Source organism: Hemibagrus wyckioides, linkage group LG08 (assembly GCF_019097595.1).
Source record: "Hemibagrus wyckioides isolate EC202008001 linkage group LG08, SWU_Hwy_1.0, whole genome shotgun sequence".
In the NCBI taxonomy this organism is placed as follows: Eukaryota; Metazoa; Chordata; class Actinopteri; order Siluriformes; family Bagridae; genus Hemibagrus; species Hemibagrus wyckioides.
Window position 1 is genome coordinate 25,983,973 of NC_080717.1, and position 25,348 is coordinate 26,009,320.

Below are 25,348 nucleotides of genomic sequence, written 5' to 3' on the forward strand. Positions count from 1 at the left end.
ATCTTGGGTTATTTTGTATGTTTTGTTGGTGGTGTTGTTTTAGTTATGTTGGGTTTCCTTGAATTATTGGTTGATGTTGGGTTATCTTGGATTTTCTTGGTTTACCTGGGGTTATCTTGGATTATCATGGCTTATTTTGGGTTATCTTGGATTATCTTGAGTTATTGTGGGTTATCTTTGACAATCTTGGGTTATTTTTGGATTTTCTTGGATTATTTTGAGTTATTTTGGGTTATCTCAAGATATTTTGGATTATCCTGGATTATATTGAGTTACCTTGGGTTATCTTTGACAAGCTTGGGTTATTTTGGATTATCTTGGGTAATTTTGAGTTATTTTGAGTTATCTTGGGTTAACAGGTTATTAGACACTTAATGAAAAAATGTGGGCAGGTCTATCTAGAAATCACATAAAGAAGTAGTAAAATTCTAGTGCTGCAGTTTCAGCGTTTAATGATTCTTGTTAAATTTATCGTCTTTAATCCCGACTTGTTCGGATTTACGGTACGCTAATCACGGTAATAAATTCAATTCTGCGTACTGTGTACATTTATATATGCTGCCGACTTAATTCTGAAATGTAAAGCAAAACGCCTACAGATTATACAGCTGTGAAAAATGTAAAGCTAATAAAAATGAATTCATAGATGATACAAGAAGAATATTCTAGAAACTGTGTGAAATTCCTCGTTTGGATTTTGACGACATTTTCATGGGAGCCGGAAGTAGAACAAGAGAAAAAAATGCTGACAGATTTGGAGCATATCTTAGGAACTCTGGGAGAAAGGCATGGATATATACAAGTCTGTCGATCACTTCACATCACATCACACACACACACACACACACACACACCTAGCAGCATGTTTTTCTGGGAAGTCTGAGGAAACACACAAGGACACGGATGATTTTGGCTCCAAAGCCTTGAGCTATGCATCAGTGTGTATTTATGTGAGATTTTCCATCACTATAAGCAGCGTGTCCTAAAAACTCAGAATGAATCAGAACTTCTGAAGAAAAGAAAAAAATCTATAAATGAGCTGCACACAAAACCCTGCAGTTTAAAAGGCAATAAAACTCCACTGGATTCATAACTGCAGAGAACTGTCATAACTCTCTCTCTCTCTCTCTCTCTCTCTCTCCCTTTCTCATCTCAGATTCTCTCTTATTCTCTCTCTCTCTCTCTCTCTCTCTCTCTCTCACACACACACATACAATCTCTCTCTCTCTCTCTCTCTCTCTCTCTCTTTCTCATCTCAGATTCTCTCTTATTCTCTCTCTCTCTCTCTCACACACACACACACACACAATCTCTCTCTCTCTCTCTCTCTCTCTCACACACACACACACACAATCTCTCTCTCTCTCTCTCACACACACACACACAATATCTCTCTCTCTCTCTCTCTCTCTCTCTCACACACACACACACACACATCTCTCTCTCTCTCTCTCTCTCTCTTTCTCTCTCTCACACATACACACACACACAATCTCTCTCTCTCTCTCTCTCTCTCTTTTTCTCATCTCAGATTCTCTCTTATTCTCTCTCTTTCTCATGCTCTAACTCTCTCTCTCTCTTTCACACACACACACACACACACACACACTTAGACTCTCTCTCTCTCTCTCTCACACACACACACAATCTCTCTCTCTCTCTCTTTCACACACACACAATATCTCTCTCTCTCTCTCTCTCTCATCTCAGATTGTCTCTTAAACTCTCTCTCTCTCTCTCTCTCTCTCTCAACATTAGAACATGACAGAGAACATGACCAGGCTGTGAAGTGAACCTCTTGTCAGTGGAGAAGGTCACGCTCTCAGCGAGAGCTGTTATGTAAGCAGCGGCCTCGCTCTCGCAGAAATGAAAAAGACATCTGATGCCTCTGCCCTTTTTAGATGGAAATCAGGAGGTCATTAGTGAGTCCACAGAACGCAGAGTAGATGTTATGTGTCATGGGTCAGAGAAGCTACAAGGCTTCAGACGTTTCAAATAAAGTAACTTGTTTCACCGGGATACGAAAGGTCAGAAAGTGAGAGGGTGGAAAAGAATGACAGGGATTTTTTTTGGCGTTTTGTGAATTAAATGGAATTGAATGTGATTGTTGGTGAGCGTAACTAACGAAAAATAATGAAACTTAACAATTTTTTTTTTTTTACAAACATCCGCTGGTATATTTGTTAAAGATTATTTACTCCTTATTTTTAGTAACATAAAAAAAGTATTGCCTTTGTTCAGCTTGATGAACATGGTGTCTGTTCGTGAAAAAAAAAAAAAAAATCAAGGCCAACATGGTCAGATCCCGTTGTGTCAGTCGGCCGGCGCTCATCATGACAACTCTTCCGAAAAGCACTCGAGCTGGTGGAGTCGTCTAACTCGGGTTCACGAGAGGTCTTTAAAGCTCAGCAGAATCATCAGGTAATCTACGAAGAGCCTGAAGTGAGCAACAGGAGGGTTTAACAAGCTGAAAGCAGTGAGTCACAGCAGCCTGAGGCAAAGCTGGAGCTGATTTAATGCTGCGTTTCTTAAGTATCTGGTAAGAATGCTGTTTATTAATACATCATTAACATCAAATTATACACAAACGAGCAAATTCTGCTGTTGCTCTAAGGCCTGGATGATGCTGTGTCACAATTAATTACGCCGTGTTATGGAGTGCTGCAGGAAATGACACGTCACCACTTCCTGTTCCATCAAACAGATGTCAATGGATTTGCTGAATGGGTTTGTGGTTAAATTACTGAAATGTGAAATAAGCTCTGTGGTGAACACGAATTCAGGATATTCAGTGATGTTAAAGTCATGTGACTGTGTGTGATATGGTTCATTTCTAGTCTTTATAGCTTTAGCTTCTTACTTCTGCTGATTGTATTTCATCGTCATCGATGAAGATTATCAAACTATAAAACCCAGGAAGAGTTGTTTATGTTGTTATGTTTTGTACCATGTGCTGAGACGTGCAAAACAAAATAACAAATCCAAAAACAAAAAACAAATCAGAAAACAAAATAACAAATCCAAAGAAACAAAATAACAAACCAGAAAACAAAAAAGAAAACCTAAAACAAAATAACAAATCCAGAGAAACAAATGAACAAAACCAAAAACACAAAGACAATTCAGACCAACCGGAAAAGGTAGGTAGAGTTTACGAATGGAATTCTCACCTCTGATTGGACGAGACATCTTTCACTCAGGATATACAGGAAGTAGGAAATTGTGTGTCTAGCTTTATTTCTTGTACATCTGCAACTTTAAATCCAGAAAATAACAAACATATATATTTCTGTTTAGAAGAAAAATGGAGTTCATTCAGCACTACTTTGAGGAAGGACATTCATATGTGATTTTGGATATACTGATAGCGTATCATGACGTAAAGATTAGTTTGCGATCTCTAAAAACACACCTGAAGAATGTTTGGAAGAGCAAAATATCTCTATTTTGTTTTCAGATTTTTTATTATGTTTTGCACTTCTCAGCCACCGTAGTTTGCACCATCCGATCTTTATCCCGTTCCTGCCTCACCACACCTGTTCCTTATGTATCTCTAATTACCTCCTCTACATATACCTGCTGTTTTGTTTGTGTTGTTGCTGAGTCCTTGCCTCTTGTTACCCGGTTTTCTCTTTCCCTAGATCTTGTGTTTGTATTTTTGCTGCCTTAGTTCCACTCCTAGTGTTTTCCTGTATTTGTTGGTTTAGTTATTTTATTAATAAAACCTCAGTCTGTCTTCTATCCCTGCATTTGGGTCTGATAATTGTCAAGGCACCAGCACTCTGACAGCAGTTATCCAAAAGCTACAGGAAAAATCCTGTAAAGATGATCATCACTTCCAGGTATTAAAGGACCTTATCCCTGCAGCTCACTGTTAACATGAGTATAATGTCTCAAGACAAAATTACACAAATAAATGAAGCTGAATTGTGCCGTGATGCCTGGAACGCAACCAGGTAGTCAAAATAAATGCTGTTTCTACCGTATGTATAAAGATATAAAATGTACGTGGCCCCTTTAAGAGGTTTCCGTTCTACTCACGCCAGTGTTCAAGTTTTTTTTAGTTGCATGCATTCGAACAGCAAAGGCAATTTTTTACTACATAGAGAGAGCTCCAAATGTAGTGCTCACAGCAACCAGGATTTTCTGAGTAGAAACATCAACAGCGTCTCGGTCGATGCAGCGGATTCGTGTGGTGACAAGTTGGGCCTAGGGCTTCATGCTAACGCATCACCCACTGCTGTATTCCAGTAGTTCTTTTATTTTCATTTTGAAGAATTCGTTTTAACCCAGTGTATTGCAGTGCACCCACTGTAGTTTAGTTAACCAAGATTTTTAATTCCTTTATTTTGCTCCCTTGCACTATTCTAAATCAGATTAAAAGACAGCTGAAGAGAAGCATCCTTGTGTATCCTTTCTATGTACGCCAGCCTACATTACATTTACGTTTCTGGCATTTGGCAGACACCCTTACCCAGAGGGACTTACATTTTTAACTGAGTAAATGAGGGTTAAGGGCCTTGCTCAGGGGGCCAGTAGGGGCAGACTGGTGAACCTTGGATTTGAACTCACAACCTTCCAATTAATAGTCCAATTCCTTAACCACTGAGCTACTACATTCTCACATACATAAGCTAAATTTCCTCAACTCTTCTGAGGCACTTCAAGCTTTTCATCATTCATCATCATAAAGAGCGAGATTCGTCCAGGTCTGATCCTGGAGTCTCTCATGGAAAAACTGAGCATGAGAAGTCAGACACTCATTCACACCTAGAGGTCACTGAGACTCCTTAACCCACCGACTGACACGTTTCTCGTAGGAACTTGTAGAAACTTGTAGGAACGCCACATGGATGCAAGAAGACCATACAGTAAATACAGATGAGGCAGAAAAAAATGTCAAAGCAAAGGCAGCAGGAGACGAAGAAAATTGATATCCTCAAGCGAGCATCTAATGTCTTCAGGAACAAGAAAAGATTGTGATAACAGACAGGACGTGAGACGCCTCTTATTAAAGGAAAATCGAGGTAGAATCGAGGCTGTGAACGAACGTTATACCGAGCGCAAGGCAGCAATCGTCGATCTCTTCTTTAGGCTTTATCAAAGAGCTTATGTATATTTTTCTCAAAAATTTTCCTCAGACTGACCACCAGCTTTTCTTCTCTCAGCAAAAATCCTCCTCTGGGCTTCACCCAGACTCTCGGTTCTCAGAGGAAAACTGGTGGACTTTCAACCTTTTCACATCATACTTTACGTACTCCACTTTCCTGTTTTTTCCCTGAGGCAGCCAGGACCATCTTCTGGACTTGTGTGCTTAGTTCATGCTTACTTTGTGCTGCAGAAATATTGGTACCCTCAAGGATAATGAGCAGAATGTGAATACAGAGGAGAATTCATTCTGGAGGCGAGTTCTTAAGACAAAAATTTGTACTGTGAAACAAATTTTCCCATAAGAAATAACGTGAATGCAGATAATCCATTCCAGCTGCCCAAAAAAAGCAATATGACCAATACGAAGTAAACTATATGGCTGCTTACAAAGAACTGACCCAAGCCAAGCATTCCATGTCAAGGGTCCTCACAGGAAGTCGTGCCACCAAGCTTGGGCTAAAAATAGAACAGACCGCCCACGCCACCAATCTGTCAACAAAAAAACACCCAAAAAATCACCTAGCTTTTGAACGTATGCTGAAGGTAACATTGGTATCGTGGGTTGACTCTTTCCAAACAGCTTTCACTGACTGAAAAAATTGTAAAATTCATAAACTAGCTTCGGTTGGCTTCGCTTAGCTTTCCACTGACGCTAGCAGGTCTTAAATGGCTCCCGGACATACGCGCAACTTAGCCGGCGTTCGGTTCAATTCGTTCACATGTAGAAAATGCTTCGTATGCCGATGCAAATTTCTTGCAAAATTTCAATTCTTAAGGCGGAAATTCGTAAGGGAGGGCATTTATATGCTGAGGTTCCAACTGTATGTACCATCAGCTGTCTCTCCTAATAGAAAAACATATATGTCACATTATTGAGAAACTGCTTTGTCCTGACGCCATGATGAAAAAAAAAATAATAAAGTAAAGGATATAGGCTTTGATCAGCTTTTTCTGTCCTGGTCTATTTTAGCTCTGTACTTTAGCGAGCAAGCACATCTCCTCCAGTAAAAATGTTACGGCATGAGTAATAAATAAACCATTTAAACCTGCTGAGCCTGATGAGCACGTGCAGCTGAGGATTGGCAGGTTTTAATAAATTTATTTTAAAAAATAGGTCACTTTGGCTTACCAAATTGATTTGAAGATATTTGTGGTTACCGGGTCAGGAATGGATTTCTAAAATCGGGCTCGTGCAGGACGCTGCTCCATTTACAGCAAACTCTGTGGCGGCTGTGTTTTAGTTACACGTCTGCAGAGATTTGATGTTTCAGGGTGGACTGTGCAGGGGGAACGTCCAGGCTGTGTGCGGGAAACAATGAGATCAAAGTGTATTGTGTGATTAGAAAAAAAACACAAGAGGACATGGTGGTGCTGTGGGAAGCGTTCCTGCCTTACAGCTCCAGGGTCCCTGCTTTCATCCTGAGATCAAGTCTGTGTTCCATATTGTCCATATGAGTTTCTTCTGTCTTTCTTTTCTTCCCACCTCCAAAAACATGCCAATAGATATAGATAGATTGCTGAGTCTGAATTGCCTCCTAGGTGTAAACAGGGCACATTTCAGACTGAGCTCTAAACCCCGGGTTCTGGTGGTTCTAAACCCCAGGTAATATAAAAGCAGGGTTATGAAGCATGGAGTTTTCCCCGGGGTTATGAAACTCTGCTCTGAAGCAGGATCAGCGGCTTTTACAGTGTTAACTCCACATCACGCTGCTGATGGTCTTCAGTGTGAAACGATGCTGCTCTGTTAGAACATTACGGCTTGTCGCTTAGCAACAGAAACCCAATCAGATACTGAGCAGCGTGTGAAAACCTCATATCAGGTGAAAAGCAGGACGTAGCGATGCGTAACAAAAACGGCTCGGTAGATAGAGTCAGGAGGCAAAACGCTGAACATGACGAAAATACGCGCCGTAGCGAGGGGGAAATACGCCACACTGAAACATTACAGGAAGTCAGATATTGAGGAACGAGCGGCTGGTCGACTAGACGACAAACTTAAAAAGAGCAAGAAGATGACAAAGTTGTGAAAGATAACAGAACCCGCTCGAGTGCAGAAGCACAGACCTGAACTTTTATCCTCACTGATGAGTGAAAGTGTGAGACGAGCCGTTATTTAAAGCGGTCCCTCTCTGGATTTATCCAATCAGGTTGTAGATACACGAATATGCAAATGAGAAAAAGGTTTAAGTGGGGTTTAAGAATGTAGAGTGAGAAACGTCAGATTATGAAGAGTCCGGATTCAGTGTTAACCCCGGGGAAAGTAAGAGCAGTGTGAAACCTCCAGATACACAACCCCAGGATTCTGTTTAACCGGGGTTCACTAGGACCCAGGGGAAATATGAGATGTCATGTGTTTTTAGCTAACCCTGTAGAATGGAGTGATGAAAAGTTAGCTAGCTGCTTAATTTAGATTAGTGTACAGCATGTGAGCAAAGACAGATGAATTCAAGGAGTAACGATACCGTAGTTTTTGTCACAAAATGTAACGAGACCGAAACCGAACAGAAGTATAAAAAACCGAGAACCGTGTCACGTCGCTGAGGATGTTGTAGATACGTGAGAATGATACACGTTATTATACATAGGGAATACACTAATTAATCAAAGATGAAGTGGTGTGAAGTTACTGCTGCCAGCCAGAAGTTGATTATTTTCCGTTAACAGCGTGTCCCGTCGTGACGCAGCGTAGTGCCGGAGCAGTGTACTCTGTAATGGAGATTTAATTGTTTTGACCATATGGTTTGTAGGTGATCTTGTCTTCGTGTCACTGTGTGTGTGTGTGTGTGTGCTGAAGCAGTACAATGCATTCAATGTAATTGTTATCAGGTTTCAGGAGATAAAATGCACAACACACTACAAAAACACACACACACACACACACTATACAACCAAAAGTATGTGGACACTATAGATTCCGTCAAAACAGATAACGTCTAAATAAACAGCTTTCTATAAACCACCAGCTGCACCTCAGTGGCTCTAATTACTCCTGAAGTGCTGCTGATGATTACAGCTCAAGCCTCTTCTCAGGAAAGCATGTACACCTTTCATCTGCAATCACATGACAAATTAAAAGAAAAGAAAAAACCCTGATGCTGTGGGGGGCATTTATTTATTTTTCTGCCCCAGTAGACATAGCTCTACTTGTCCTATTAGAACGAAACATTGATGCAAAGCAATATGAAAAAATACAATCGTTCAACAAAAAAAATGTGTTCTGTTATTCTGTTCTGAGGGGCGTGGTCTCTGACGTGAACGCTGCAGACAGACGCTAAGGCTGGACACCTAAAACTTTCACCCTCTAAAACATGTTCTTTTAATCATTTCTGAATTTTATCCAACAGGTTTTTCACATCGCTTACTTGTGTTTGTGTTTCTGTCTCTCAGTGTTTAGAACTCTCTCTCTCTCTCTCTCTCTCTCTCTCTCTTTCTGTATCTCTCTCTGTCCTTCACCCCCACCCCCACTATCTCTCTATCTCTCCCTCATCCTCTCTCTCACTCTCTCTCTCTCTTTCTGTATCTCTCTCTGTCGTTCACCCCCCCCACTATCTCTCTATCTCTCCCTCATCATCTCTCTATCTCTCTCTCTCCCTCTCCCTCCCTTCCTCACCCCCGTCTCTTCCAACCCCCCCACTTCTTTCACCCTCTCTATCTCTCTCTCTCTTCCAAACCCTCTCTCTCACTCACTCTCTCTTTCACCCTCTCTCTGTCTCTCTCTCTCCCTTCCTTACCCTCTCTTTCACCCTCTCTCTGTCTCTCTCTCTCTCTCTCTCTCCCTTCCTTACCCTCTCTCTTTCTCTCTCTCTCTCTCTCCTCCTCTCTCTCTTCCAAACCCTCTCTCTTGCACTCTCTCTTTCTCTCTCTCTCTCTCTTTCTGTATCTCTCTCTGTCCTTCACCCCCCCACTATCTCTCCCTCTGTCTCTCTCTCTCTCTCTCTCTCTCTCTCTCCCTTCCTCACCCCCCTCTCTTCCAACCCCCCCTCTTCCAAACCCTCTCTCTCACTCACTCTCTCTTTCACCCTCTCTCTGTCTCTCTCTCTCTCTCTCTCTCCCTTCCTTACCCTCTCTCTCTCTCTCCTCCTCCTCTCTCTCTTCCAAACCCTCTCTCTCACTCACTCTCTCTTTCACCCTCTCTCTGTCTCTCTCTCTCTCTCTCTCTCTCTCTCTCTCTCTCCCTTCCTTACCCTCTCTCTCCTCCTCCTCTCTCTCTTCCAAACCCTCTCTCTCGCTCTCTCTCTCTTTCACCCTCTCTCTGTCTTTCTATATCTCTCTCTCCCTTCCTTACCCTCTCTCTCTCTTTCACCCTCTCTCTCTTTCTCCCTCTCTCTCTATCTACCTCTCCCTATCCCTCTCTCTCCCCCACCCCTCTCTTTTCCTCCCTTCGCGGTGTGATGCTCCACGCTGCAGAGGCGGTGTGTTAAAATGCCACCATCTGTGATCCCGTTTAGCTCTTTATGTACTATGCTAATAAACGCCCCTCCCTCGACCCACCTGAGACGATGCCAAACCGCCACAACAACACGCCAGCAGCACGAGAAGCTTAACGACTGAACCAGCAGGAGGAATTTACACGTTTCGGCTCTCAGGCTTTCCTGAAAACAACACTTGCAGGTTGTAGAGGGGAGAAACTGAGGAGAGAGTAACTTCTAATCATGGCCACGCCATATGCCGTGTGGATTTATTTTACTTCGAATACATTAGAACTTTACAGTCTGTACAGATTCATGCAGATAATCAACACACTCATGTCTGGTGTCTAATCGTCTGAATCGCCTCAAACTATAGGCCACGCCCCCTTCCTGAGTCATACTGAGGAAGAAAATGATTTGTCTTTAAGATTCACCTGTTTTTATTTTTGTGCTTTACAGATAATAGTGTATCAGTGAGTCAATCATTTGACTCAGCTCATCAGTACGAGTCGACTCTTTCGTCTCCCAAATGACTCTGGTTTTCTGAACCAGTCTCTGTCACGATTCGTTCACACAGCCGAGACTCAAATACGTTTCAGGCTAACCTCACTATTCACGCTAACCTCACTATTCACGCTAATCATACAGAATGACGAGAAAAAAAAGGCTTAACATTCTCTCATTCACCTGAAATCAAGAACCGACTCACTCGTGAATCACAAATAACCACGGATTTAGATTTAGTTTTTGTTCCTAAGCAACTGCTACGTTCAAGATTCAGAATCTCGTAGCCAGAATTCCATAAGGCTGGGGATTGGATTTTATTTACAAATTCACCAAAAGTATATAAAAAAAAATTGCAGGTCCGTTATTTATTCAGTTTATTTATTGCTCTTCCTGAGCTTTGAATCTTCCGCGTCCTGTGATCTCCTCAGTGCTCATGCCAATAAACTGCGACTTGACCTGACTTTTCATGCTTCACTGCCATTAACCAAAGGCTCTGAGCAATAAATAAGTGAATAAGCGAATGAATAAATGAACGTGCAGCATGTTTCAGAGCTGACACTTAGTTTAAAACCCTGCAGGGAAATCAGGATGAAGGGGAGAGCTCGTCGTTGTAAAGTTAGATGAAAAGGTTAGTGCTGTCGCGCAGCTGTCACAGCTTTCTCTTTCTCTCGCTGATTTTCTCTCTTTATAGACCGTCTCTTCGTTCAATGACTACATGTGCTGAGGAGTCGATACGGAAATCGTACGCGTTGCTACTCAGACGTCAAAATCAGCTCTGCGTTATTAGTTATTGCTATTTATTCATGCAGTCAGTGTAAATAAATGAATGATGTTCTGGCTGTGAGTCTGGTATAAAATGAATCAGGAGTCTGTTGGCTTTCAATGTGTTTTTCCCTCTGTTGGATAAACTGCATAGAATTTTTTATTTATTTTTTAATTTGTTATTATTTTGTTATATTATTACATATACTCTATTCATTACTATTTATTTAAATTTTTTATTATTATTTTTTACTATTATAATTATTGATAATTAATACACAGAATATTTTATTTTATATGAACAAGCACTCGGAGCATCTCAGAAAGCAGAAGAGGGTTTGACATCGTCATTCACTTTGAAGATGCAAACATTTCTGCGGAAAGAAATAGACGTTTTTGTTTGTCTGGAACTTTTCTATGAATATATCACCCCTAGTATAGGCTAGGGAAACACAGAAATCCTTCTGAAACACTACAAAGTCCTGAGTGTCTACTTTCATATGAGCTTCATATTAACCTCCACTGTGGAGTGAGACATGACAAAGGCGCTCAATCATCAACAGTAGAAAACAGAAGCAAACTCCATTATTTTGGCATCTGTTATATAACTCAACATATTCTGACCAATCAGATTCGACGGATACGGCGAACAGCTCTAGCATCTTAATTTTTCCTCAGAAACAGATGAACGGTGCCGTAATGGATGCCGTACCGCTGTCCTCTTCTAGTCTCTGTGGTAACTCTTATTAAAACTGACTAAAAAAAGTGTTTCTAAGAATAAAAAAAATTAGCTCAGGGTCAAGTTGCCACATCAGCAGCACTGACCCTGATACTGACTCCACACTTTTCTGGCTACGAGCTTCTGAATCCTGAAGGTGTGGCTCAGGGACCCATAAAACTGGTGTACGTGGAATTATGACAGACGTTTTGGAGAAAAATGTACTTTAGAGAAACGAATCCACGCCTTATTTTGGAGCATCAGCTGAAACCTGGAAAAACGTACACTCGTATTATTTTGTGGGGAAAAAATGTCCTAAATAAATAAAATCAAAATAAAATTGAAATAAAAAAAATCAAAATAAATAATATTAAGTAATACATATAAAATACTAATAATAAATAAATACTAAAAGTGTTTATTAATAATATTTAATCATTAAAAAAGATCATAAATAAATAATAATATTTAGTAACAATTAATTATATATGAAACAATACATTTCAAGTTGACGATATCAGTGTAGCTAAGCTCGAGCCATAGCTTCATGTCGTCTACATAGGTGTTAAACTTTGACATGTGAGATAGCTATTGGGATGCTGTAGTTTATTTTCAATCAATGTCACAAGTTTAATATCATATTATCAGCTTGGAACAGATGCTAATTTGACTAAAAACGTCCGAATCCGGAACGGAAATGTAAAACAGTATCAGCCGGGAAAGACTTTGTTCAGTAAAAACTGAGATTTTTCCGGCGGTAAAAGTGTGTCCAAGCCGGCTGCCATAAAGTAACACCGTTACACCAGTCTGCCTCAGTTACAATAATAATATCAATATAAAATTTAACCCTTGTGATGTTTCCTCTTTACGTTCCTTACAGCATTATTATTAACTGTATTATTTTCATTCGGATCACTGAGGAGCTTTCAGAGATGCAGCAACGAGTCAAAGTCAAACCCGAATGCAAGGTTATCAGTAGCAGCCACTCGAGCCTCGTATCGACGTTCCCTCCATTACACACACTCCTGCTGCTAAAAAGTAATTATACTGATCAATACCTCGGTTTGAGTCACTATTGGGAGAATGATGAAGAGGGAAAAAAAAGAGAGCAAAATGACATCTGCGAGTTTCGTTTCAGCCGTGTCTTCAGGAGGACAGAGAGAGAGTGTGTGTGTGAATGAAAAGACAGTTATCTTCCAGTGAAATCATGTGTAATATTCACGGGCGTGAGTGTGAGAAGACAGCTACGCGCTGCAATTTTCTCCCTGAAAACGCTCGAGTGCTTTAACACGTTACGCCAAGTTCAAAAAGATCTCAGCATCTGACGAGGGTTGATGTTTTTTCCTGTAATTTTACCGATTCATATTAACACACTTGCTCTGTTATAATGTTATTGTTTCTATAGCAATGGCTAAGACTAATGAAAATTTTTTTTAAAATTATTAAAGAAATCAATAAATTAAAAAAAAGTAGTCTCCAGAGTCTTTAACTTGTTAAAGGTAATTGTAAATGGATAAAAAGTATTTTTTGCTGTTTTAAATAAATAAATGAATAATAATCTGGATGGGTTCAGGCCAGCCAATAAGATGATGTCATATCAAGATCATGATAAATCCTGGCACAAAGCACTTCACTAAGATTTTATGAATATTCTGACATGTTAAAAGTATTTAAGAATTTAATTTAAAATGTATTTTAATTTATAGTTATATTAATTAAATGTATTTATAACATATATATATATATATATATATATGTTATAAATACATATTACATTATTATATTATTAATGTATTATATTAAATACATACATAATAATATATATATTATTTTTATTAGTATTATTATTGTTATTAGTATTATTACATTTATTGATTGATTTGTTTTATTAATATATTGTTTACATTATTTATTTACATTTTCAGGCATTAAAAGTAAAATTATAATTGCATAAGTTTTTTTTTTAATGTGATACAATTTTGCTGTCACTTTGTGAGCAAACCTAGATATTGTGCATCAGCAAAATGTAGAAATCATATCGCTATATCATATAGATGACATATCGCCCACTTCAACCTTTCATACACGAAAGATTCTGGCTTCGGCCCACATATCCAACGATTTTTCCATTTGGGCCGTCCCGAAATAGTAATATACCACATACCAGAGATAAAACTCTCCTCCACTCTGTAACCTGAATCGGATTGGACTGATTGGACTGTGAAGCATCACATGATCTGTGCTGTAGAACTCCGAACCCCTCCCTTTCATCAGTGGTGACATGGGACAGGATTATTAAAGCTTCAGTCTGATTACACGCTGATCTTTCCTCTCTGGAGATCAGACATGAGCCAGATAGACAATCCCATTCACGCTGTAGACTTAATGAATATCAGCACTAGGTCTTCTGGATGCAATCCAATTTCATGTGGAGTCTCGCCGGCTAAATGGTTCATAAGACGGCAATTAATTGGAAATTTAAACGAGTTCGGACCTCCGTTAAACGGACCAGACAGGTTCAGGAGCGGTGGGAGACAGATCCCGGGTGGTTCAAAGCTAATCACATGTGACGCTGGATCTCGGATTAACAGGAGAAGCTGTTAGTGAACAGAAAGTTGTTATTTGGAATTCTACAACGCACCAGAGAACCACGTAGCCGGGGGCTCGGATGGGATTCATCGAAATTTGTTAATATTCTGGTGATACTTTTGCAAACACTTACCATGATGCATTTCTAGTTTCATTAATCACTGCGCAAATATAACAAGCAGATCCTTTTCATCAAAGTTTTTCTCCCAAACGAGACTTTAAATAGCTTAAACTTTCTATCAACATGTTTCTTAACTAGCTTCTTAATATTGGTGGAGTCAACTGGTGAAAGGGCAGAGTCACCAGGGAGCACTGAAGGGGTGGAGTCACCAGGGAGTACTGAAAGCCCAGAGTCACCAGGGAGTGGTGAAGGGGTGCGGCCAAAGATTGATGAAGGGACAGAGTCACCAGGAAGCACTGAAAGGGTGGAGTCATCAGGTAGTGCTGTAGGGGCAGAGCCACCAGGAAGCAATGAAAGGGCAGAGTCATCAGGGAGTGCTGAATAGGCCGAGTCAAAAGGGAGCATTGATTGGGCGGAGTCCTCAGGGAGCACTGAAAGATGGAGTCACCAGGGAGCGATGAAAGGGCAGAGTCACCAGGGAGCACTGAAAGTGTGGAGCCACTAGGGAGTGATGATGGGGCAGAGCCACCAGGGAGCATTGAAAGGGTGGAGTCATCAGGGAGTGATGAAAGGGTGGAGTCACCAGGGAGCACTGAAGGGGTGGAGTCACCAGGGAATGCTGAAAGGGCAGAGTCACCAGGGAGTGGTGAAAGGGCAGAGTCACCAGGGAACACTGAAAGGGTGGAGTCACCAGGGAGCACTGAAGGGGCAGAGCCAGCAGGAAGCGATGAAATAGCAGAGTCACCAGGGAGCACTGAAGGGGTGGAGTCACCAGCTAGCATTGAAGGGGCAGAGTCCTCAGGGAGTGCTGAAGGGGTGGAGTCACCAGCTAGCATTGAAGGGGCAGAGTCCTCAGGGAGTGCTGAAGGGGTGGAGTCACCAGCTAGCATTGAAGGGGCAGAGTCCTCAGGGAGTGCTGAAGGGGTGGAGTCACCAGCTAGCATTGAAGGGGCAGAGTCCTCAGGGAGTGCTGAAGGGGCAGAGCCACCAGGGAGCACTGAGGCTTAATTACTGCTGAAAGACTAACACACACTGAGCAATTTGTCTTTAATTTGACTCAAATTTCTACAAAAGTCCAGCGTGTATTGTGCAGCACATACAGCAGCACACTGTGCAGATGGAGACGAGGTGCTAACACGTCAGCCTGACAAATTTCAGTGATTACAGCTTTCCCAGGAAATTCTAATAAGCACAATGTCCTATGAAAATCTGCTCAGCTGTGCAGATCCAGCGGTAATAAATGAAAGCGCTAGACACTCGCTTGGCACCGGTGTGAAGACTGGAGACAGCCCATATTTTTTGCAACAACTGATTACCTGGAGCAGGTGCGCACAGAAGAAAAACGAGCAGCAGCCTCGGTGCTTCAGGGAAGAACCACAGATCTGTCGGTGTATGAGGCGGCACAAGAGATACAGCGGTTCTGCTCAGCAAGCCGTCCCGCCATTGTTCACTCTCTGACCTGTGCGACGACGGCGACGATGAAGATGATGATGATGAAGTCTTTAGACAATAGATTTCAGACTAATCACCCTGTAGAACTGATATTGGTAACAAACTAAAAGCCTCACAGAAAAAAACCTGCCATAACAAACATTTTGTAGTTGTTATTGTTGTTGTATTCATCAAGGATCTTTCCATTTGACGCAGCTTGATATGATGTGATCAATAATCCATCAGAGGCTACACTTTAAACAGCAAAATATTCAATACACTATGATGCAACACCATGCAACCCAATTTACAACCGATTTTTGGAGAAAAACAAAGAAGAGGCTTTGGTTTTGAGGCTGATGGGTAACCGAGGGTACGTCCGGTTTTTATCAAACATGTTTATTCGGCAGCAGAGATTCAAACATTAAAACCTGGGCATAAATGATAGATCTAAAAAAAAAAAAGTAAGTAATAAAACATGAGGACGTGTTGTTAAAGGAAAATTGGTGTTAAAGTGTGGTGTGATGATGTGGAGTGTGTGGTTAATATCCTGAAGATGACTGTTTTACTCTAACAAAACATGTTGAAGTGGTTTTGGATTTGATTCACAGTCCCTTCAAAAACCAAGCAAAACTCAGACAGAATCAAGCAAAACTCAGACAGAATCAAGCAAAGCTCAGACAGAATCAAGCAAAGCTCAGGCAAAATCAAACAAAGCTCAGGCAAAATCAAACAAAACTCAGACAGAATCAAGCAAAGCTCAGGCAAAATCAAACAAAGCTCAGGCAAAATCAAACAAAACACAGACAGAATCAAGCAAAGCTCAGGCAAAATCAAGCAAAGCTCAGGCAAAATCAAGCAAAACTCAGACAGAATCAAGCAAAGCTCAGGCAAAATCAAACAAAGCTCAGGCAAAATCAAGCAAAACTCAGACAGAATCAAGCAAAGCTCAGGCAAAATCAAACAAAGGTCAGGCAAAATCAAGCAAAACTCAGACAGAATCAAGCAAAGCTCAGGCAAAATCAAGCAAAACACACAAAATCAAGCAAAGCTCAAACAAAATCAAGTGATACGGATGCAAAATCAAGCAAAACTTTGACAAAACCAAACAAAACTCAGACAGAATCAAGCAAAACTCAGACAGTATCAAGCAAAATTCAGACAAAATCAAGCCAAAAAAAAGCTATTTTAAATTTGTCTATAACATTAGAACGCGCGCATCGAATAAGCTGCTTTTCTGAAAACTTCCAGCTATTTCAGATAATAGTTGTACAATATCCCACATTATGCCTGAGTGCATGCGTTTACCTCCTGGTGTAGCGTCTCAGGCTCGACTCGGGCGTGACAATGTTGTCGAACACAAGGAAGACTTTATGAATGCTTTTGTCCCGTTTTCTGAAACACAGATTTATTTGTCGTTGTCGAAAGCAAAAACTAAACTGTTAAACAACAGTGATTATTTTCTCACAGCGTCTACTCAGTGTCTTTACTCTTTTAAATCTCTGCCAGTCTCTGGGCAGCAGCTCAGAATGAACACAGTGGAACACAAAGTGTGACTTTGCAGCAGCTTTTGCTCAGGGATTTCTGTTAGATCATAAATGGATTAACTGTTGACAAAAAAACATGTGATTGGGAACAGGGAATAGCAGTTAAATGGTAGCTTAGCGGTTCAGATGTTTGATTGGTGATTAAAACGTCTGGCAAATACCGTTAACGTAACTGCATGTATGTACATGTGTTCCTAATAAAGTGGCCAGTGAATGTATATGTAAAACATCTGCTTTCACTAGAGCACGACTGGTCATGGGGTGCCAATATATTAGGTAACAAGTGAACATTTGTTAAGTTGTTGTGATGGAAGAAGCAAGAATCTGGGTGACAAATTGTGATGTTTATAGACAACAGGGAACGTCGGGGCGTCTCATAATCAGCAGGATTTTTCTTGTAATTAAAGGGTTAATATCTACCAAAAGTGCTCCAATGAAGTGCTCCAAAAAGGGGATTTATTATGCCAATACTAGGCAGGTGGTTTTAATGTAATGGCTGATTGGTGTGTGGAAAACTGTGACATAAAACCAAATATTACACAAAATGAATTTTAATAAAACATGCAAAATACTGAACTGAATACAGAATCTGATCGTGAGGTGATTTTTCATCCGTAAGCACGTCCTCTTGCTAGCTAGCTTGAACGTCAGATGTACTTTATTGACATCAGAGTCCAATCCACAAGATCTGATCTAACGATAGTATAACCAGATAAAAAGTTTAACGCTTTAATAAATACCGTATTGTAATTATATCGCTGTCGTCTACGAGGAAGAAAACATTTGGGGATGCATTTGAACAGAAAAGGAGTCAAGGATTAAATAAATAAATTTCTGATAAATTACAGATCATTCTCATCCTGCGAGAAGTCTGAACTCTTTCACTCTAGCAGTCATGTCATTCTTCCTCATTTGTTTGGTTCATAAATAAATAAATAAATAAATAAAGCCACGACTCTGATGCTGATGAGCTTCAGCATGCTTGGTGTTAGCACTCTGACCCTCTATCATCTACTGCTGGAGACTCGCACTAACAAGGCTGAGAGAGAGAGAGAGAGAGAGAGAGAGACAGAGAGTAAATGCAGGACAAATGTAGCTGAGAGACAGAGGACAGAGAAAGAAAGGAATGGGGACAGAAAAAGAGAGAGAAAAACAGACAGACAAACAGACAGAGCAAATGCAGGATAAATGTAGCTGAGAGAGAGAGAGTAAGAGAGAGACAGAGAGAGAGAGAGACAGTCAGACAGACAGAGCAAATGCAGGATAAGTATAGGTGAGAGAGAGAGAGAGAGAGAGAGAGACAACGAGAGAGAGACAGACAGAGCAAATGCAGGACAAATGCAGCCGAGAGAGACAGAGAGAAAGAGAGAGACACAGAGAGACAGACAGACAGACAGACAGACAGAGCAAATCTAGCTGAGAGACAGAGGGGGAGAGAGAGAAAGAGAGAGAGAGAGCAAATGCAGGACAAATGTAGCTGTCCACATGCTTCACTTCGTCTCCTTCACTTCGTCCTCTTCATCCTGAAGCAGGAGTGGACCGAGAGTTCCTGTCTCCTCCAACAACGATCTAATCAGACGGTTCAGATGAGCGTGAAAAGCAGACGCTGTGACTTTTAATACGTTCTGGAGGAATAAGCGTCACTCTGGCATAATCCTGCACTCTTCTGCTGTCTGGAAACCGCAGCTCGGAGTTATACTCATTCTCTCTCAGTGCTAGAGATCAGCCTGAGTCCATCGTGTGTGTGTGTGTGTTTGTGTGTGTGTGTGAGTGTGTGTGTGTGTGTGTGTTTGTGTGTGTGTGACACAGAGAGAGAGAGAGAGAGAGAGAGAGAGTACTGAGCTTTAGTAAAAGGCAGAATATTCAGTCACACTCTGGATGTACAGGCTGTGGCAGTAATGTAATTCGTTCTACAAGCTGAAAACAAACAGTTTTAATTACAAACACAATATGAGGAAAGCTGTGAAAGCAGCAAGACCACTACACAAACACCTTCTACATCATGACTCACTCGTCACTACGTATTTTCAGGCTTTAACTCCGTTACCATTTCCCATTTTTCTCTCTTTTTTAAACCTACACTGCTGGCTTTGTTGCCATTTTTCTGCATGCTGTATTTTATTGAACTTTTTTCTCATCCTTATATTCATCTTTTGTTTTATCCTGCTTAGGTTGTGCTGGATACTGAGCTGATGCCAATCTTACAGACACTGGATCGACACACACACACACACACACATTCGTACACTGGTTCATCTTCCCTCCAAGTGGCATGTTTTTGACAGAAGCAAAGAAACCTGAAGGAACAAGGAGAACAAGGAGAACGTGTGAAGCTCCAGGCAGTAACTCAAGCTCAGGACTGCAGCAGTGGCCCTGAATCTGTGAGGTGGCAATGCAACCTGCTCCACAGTGAGGTGTGTGACCACAGAAATGACATTACATAGAACACCTTTGGGATGAATTAGAGCGGAGACTGCGAGCCAGGCCAAAAGTGGGACTGGGTCTGCCTTTACATGCACATGAATGTAATATGGAGTTGTCCTGCCCTTTGCAGCTATAACAGCTTCAACTCTCTTTTTGACCATTCCTCTAGAAGCGCAAAGGTGTTCTATCAGGTTGAGGTCAGGACTCTGTGCAGGCCAGTCAAGTTCCTCCACATCAAACTCACTCATCCATGTCTTTATGCACCTTGCTTTGGTCACTGGTGTGCAGTCATGTTGAAACAGGAAGGGGTCATCCCCAAACTGTTCCCACAAAGTTGGGGGCATGAAATTGTCCAAAATGTCTTGGTATGAAGCTGAAGCATTAAGAGTTCCTTTCACTGGAACTAAGGGGCCGAGCCCAACCCCTGAAAAACAAAACCTGAATTCAACGATTTGGAGGGGTGTCCCAAAACTTTTGGCAATATAGTGTATGAGTCTTCATTTGTCTGAGTTTAAAAGAAAAATCCTGGAATTGCGTCACAATTTTTTAAAAATTCAAAAATTAGGAAAATCAAGCAACAGACACATAAAAATAAATAAATCCTGGGTGGACTGATTTATTCTTAAAATAATGATATGATGACAGTATGCAAACAACTGACTTCAGCATTTCAATCTCTTGACCTATGGTGCACTAACAGCACACGGCTAGTGCGAAGTATCACCGCAAACTCATAGCTACCTCAAGATCATCTCCAAAGATATGATGGATTTATATGCTGGTGGATTTTATGCCCAAACAAATATCAAACCTTCCTGTAGCCATCGCGAGACACCACCTGAAGCGGGATTCGAACCCGGACCTCTCCGGCAATCTCGATCCCTCACCTGCAGAGACACGAACTGACGTGCCGGATAAAATAAAAGCACTGCTCCATTAAGGAAACTAAAACAATACTTACACAAGGCAAATACAACGTAAGTAACTAAAAAGTAGCCATAGCGTCAAAAGCAGACGCTTGAGAAAAAAGATAACTTATACATAAAGCAGAACAACAGGGGGGCGTGGCACAACACACATAGGAAACAACGTAGGCTATGTTGAGATATCAGCAGCACCCCTTCTGGTGGTCAGACAGGGAACTGTCCCAGTATCTCCTGACACTCCCGTCGAAACTGTTTCATTTTAGCGACAAAAAAAAAAACTGATTCGTTGTCATGTGGAATGTAGTAGAACGCCCCACCTACTAATAAATGTTGTTACTATGGCAACCTGTAGTAATAGGAACAGCTTAATGGTGAATTCCCGGTACAGCGACTAGAGACCTGAAGCTAAAATCCCTAATTTGTTACTACAGAAACGAAAACTAACCAACACCTCCTGACCAATCAGAATCGAAAATTCACCGTAGAAATACCATTAAACTCCTCCCAACCTTTTCGATTTTTTTTTTCTTATCACATGCCCCACCCACTTTTGCTCGCTATGCTTTCCGGGTTCCACAAATCTGCAAATTGGTATAGAAAATAAATCAGTCTAAAATACTTTTTCAGGTCCATGTCAGTGCCAGAGGAAATGTGCTTCAAAGAAGTCGGGTTAAAAAAAAAAAGAAAAAGAAGAAAAATATGCGGAGGAAATGCTTCATTGTAATTGTTATTCTAGAAATTTGGTTGATATTAAAAGAAAGAAAAAAAAGAAATGTCATTTCTTTGCAGACTAGAGATAAGCACAAACATTTGCTCCAGATGCCAAACAGATAATGAGTAATTTCCACTGGGATGGTCGCGTCTGCCGTTTCTTTCAGACGTGAAAATGAATAAATTAAATAAATAAGTAATAAATAATAACCCAGAGAATGCATTTTAAGTTCATCTGTCACTTGAAGACACCGCTACAGGTTTGTTAATGAGCTAATACAAGCGTCTGACAAATCAGTGGGTAAATTAACACGGCAATCTGAGATAAGTACATTTCAGTCTGAAAGTTAATTACTATGGGAGGCGATGGAGGTATTTATAGCCGAGTAATACCAGGCTGAATCGTGCCCTGGCTCTGGGGTTCACATGTAGATCATTCAGACCCAGGCTGTCAGAGAGGCAAGGAGAATCTCCCCAGCCACTTTATTAGGAATGCCTGTATGCATGCTCGTTTATCTGATCCAGTAGGGGTGTCCGATCTTAAATAAATGCTGTGGGGTGCATGGTGTCATTCCAATCAAGTGGAAGCTTCACCTGAGTACTGAAAGCCAAGACTGAACAGGTGGAATACATTGTGGCTCCTGCTTGATTGGAATAAGATGAGATCGGACACTCCTGATCTGACCAGTCAATCATGTGTTGGAGACACAAGGCATAAAATCATCACGAGTTAGTGGTCATATCCAACATCAGACTGTGACTTCAGTGTCATCAGATATGAGATCACACACACACACACACACACACATACACACACACATACACACACAGCTTCTAGAGATTTACACACAATGAGCTCGAGCTAACAAAAAAGCTCATTCAAACAGCCACTTTTTACATCAGTGCTAAGCAGAAAAGCGTCTCGGGATCTCAGTAAACCTTGAAGAGCACAGAGAATTAAGGAGCTACTCCGGTTTCTACAGCACACGTGAAAGCTGAACCCGGTACTGAAAGCTTATCTGTCGTCAGTGTGTGTAAGAAGGTTGAAGAACCCTTGCTTTAGATGAACCGAGTGTGTGAGGTAGTGTAAAGTTTGCAAAAGATCAGGATTAAATCAAAGAGAATGATATGAGTTTTTTTTATTGCGTTAAAAGTTTTTTTTTTGGTCTTTAATTGAAAAAACGCAGCCGCGCGTGAGTTCGTACCTTGGATGTGTGAGTTGACCACGTTCTCCAGCCGCTCCAGCCTCTCGATGATGCGCAGCGTCTCCCCTTTATCCTCCTCCAACTTTCTCTCGGCATCTTTCTCGTGCACGGAATTGGTGATCCAGCCGACGTACAGCAGGCACGCGATGTTGGTCATGCCGCTGAGGATCACGCACGTCGACGCCAAAGTTTTCATCCGCCTCGCGCATACCATCGTCGCCACATCCCCGCACGAGCGCGCGCGCACGTGTGTGTGTGTGTGTGTGTGTGTATGAGAGAGAGAGAGAGAGAGAGAGAGAGAGAGAGAGATGGACGGGTGTCTCGGAGAAGAAGAAAAAAACACACACACACGTGGAGAAATCGTTTCTTCACGCGAGCACGTGACAGCCGACAGGAGAGACCGGTGGAATCTTGTCGCGAGACATCGCGCCTGCTCCGGTATGCATGAATGTCTCTGCGCGCGTGCTTTATAAACTCTCTCTCTCTCTCTCTCTCTCTCTCTCTCTCTGTCTCTTAATATTAGACGACATAACACGGACACACATCGCGATCTATTACGTCACGATACGCTTTTATCGTCAATATGTTTTCATTCATATTCAATTGGTTTTAATTGCAACCTGACAAATCACCTGATTTTTTTTTTTGGTAAACAGTCTTTTCCCTGCTTTTATTTTTAGACAAATACATTAATTTCTGTACTTTAAATTAGACTTAGACTGTACTTTTTATTATTAAAAATAAATAAATAAAATACACTACTAATGTTTTGCTGGAGGATTCTCGTCCTGGTGCGTCATGTATCATAGAAATGTTTTTCTGAGACACTTGCTATTACTTCTTTATACTGTAGTATTTTATTTTTTAATGGCTGTCGAGTAAAACATCTCCCAGCCTCAAGGTCACAGAGTGTTGAGTAAAAAATAGATTTACTCACTTGTTCCAGTTCAGCACTTTTACATGTACACTGGACTCTGATGGACAGAACTGATCAGACATGTACATTTTGTGTTGAGTGTCTCTACATCCCTCTACATCACGGTTTGCCTTTATTCACTGTTTAATAGAATATGTTTGTTTTATTTGCTTGAAATACATAAATAATTCAGAGTATGGTACATGCAACACCTCCCACTGTCACAGTTTACAGTTTACTCTCACTTTATTAATTAATTAATTAATTTAATAATTAATTAATTATTAATTCGCACATTAATAATCGGGTACATTAACAGTCTTTTGTTAGTGTTCAGTGTTCAGAGTAAAGTTTTGTGCCCTAATTGTAGCACAAGTATTTTATTGTATATAGACGCTTAAAACTGTAAAGCTGTACTATTTTTTCCCTTTTTTAAAAAACAAAAAACAAATAAACAAATAAACAAACATACAAACAAACAAAAAAACAGTTGGCAAGTAGATGCATTGAAAGAAATAATTAGATCATTTAGATCAGTATCATTTTCTTTTTTCTTCTTCAACAGTTAAATGTATAAATATATAAAAGTATAAATAATAAATACTAATAAATATATGAATTATAATTATATTAAATATGAATATAAAATGTAATCAATATATAATTTAACTATAAATATAAAAAATATAAAAGAATGAAATGTATTCGTTTACATGAATGTCTCTCTCTCTCTCTCTCTCTCTCTTTCTATCTCTCTCTCTCGCCCTCCCTCCCTCCATCTCTCTCTCTCTCCCTCCCTCCCTCGCTCTCTCCATTTCTCTCTCTCTCTCCCTCCCTCATTCTCTCTCTCTCTCTCTCTCTCTCTCTCTCTCTCTCTCTCTCTCTCTCTCTCCCTCCCTCCATCTCTCTCTCTCTCTTTCTCTCTCTCTCTCTCTCTCCCTCCCTCCATCTCTCATGCTCTCTCTATTTCTCTCTCTCTCTCTCTCCCTCCCTCCATCTCTCTCTCTCTCTCTCCCTCCCTCCATCTTTCATTCTCTCTCTATTTCTCTCTCTCTCTCTCTCTCTCTCTACCCCCTCTCTATCTTTCTCTCTCTTTCTCTCCCTCCCTCCCTCCATATCTCTCTCTGTCTCTCTCTCTCTCTCTCTTCCTCCCTCCATATCTCTCTCTCTCTCCCTCCCTCCATCTCTCTCTCTCCATCTCTCTCTCTCTCCCTCCCTCCCTCTCTCTCTAGCCCCTTTCTATCTTTCTCTCTCTTTCTCTCCCTCCCTCCATCTCTCTCTCTCTCTCTCTCTCTCTCTCTCTCTCTCTCTCTTTCTCTCTCTCTGTCTCTCTCTCTCTCCCTCCATCTCTCTCTCTCCATCTCTCTCTCTCTCCCTCCCTCCCTCTCTCCATTTCTCTCTCTCTCTCTCTAGCCCCTTTCTAGCTTTCTCTCTCTTTCTCTCCCTCCCTCTATCTCTCTCTCTCTCTCTCTCTCTCTCTCTCTCTCTCGCTCTCTCTCTCCCTAAATATCTTTTTATTCAAAAAAAAAAAAATCACAATGTGTCAAAGCACCTGATTTATTGTTTTATGAACACGGTGTATTATTACAATTTGTTATAGATTTTTCCCTCTTTTTCAGAGATAAATAGTTATTTTTTATAACAAACACAGTTTAATCGTCAATTTAGTCGCGTTTCATTTTTCTTTGACTGATAAAAAAAAAGTGAATATGAAATGTACTCAGGAATCAGCTTTAATGAAATAAACAACAAACTTTTTTTGATGTGTCAATAAAAAAACATCTCTTATGTATAAAACTTATGTATAAGTTAGAATAGTGATTATTAGTTTGCCTACAAATTGTCTTTTCTCTCAAACGCATTTATTTTCATGTCTTATTTATTGCAGACCTTTGGTGAATTCCTACATCTCAACTCGTAAAATAAATAAC

The 25,348-nt window shown here is 40.8% G+C and overlaps 1 protein-coding gene across 2 annotated transcripts in view; it reads right to left on the reverse strand.

Moving 5' to 3' along the window:
- Positions 1 to 22,927, reverse strand: part of galnt18a (UDP-N-acetyl-alpha-D-galactosamine:polypeptide N-acetylgalactosaminyltransferase 18a) — an 88,406-nt gene extending 65,479 nt beyond the window's left edge. For both annotated transcript variants that reach the window (XM_058397029.1, XM_058397030.1), the window contains exon 1: positions 22,502 to 22,927. In XM_058397029.1, coding sequence (XP_058253012.1) covers positions 22,502 to 22,715 — 214 coding nt within the window. In that variant the 5' untranslated portion in view covers positions 22,716 to 22,927. The remainder of the gene's footprint in view (positions 1 to 22,501) is intronic.
- Between the last annotated feature and the right edge of the window lie 2,421 nt (positions 22,928 to 25,348).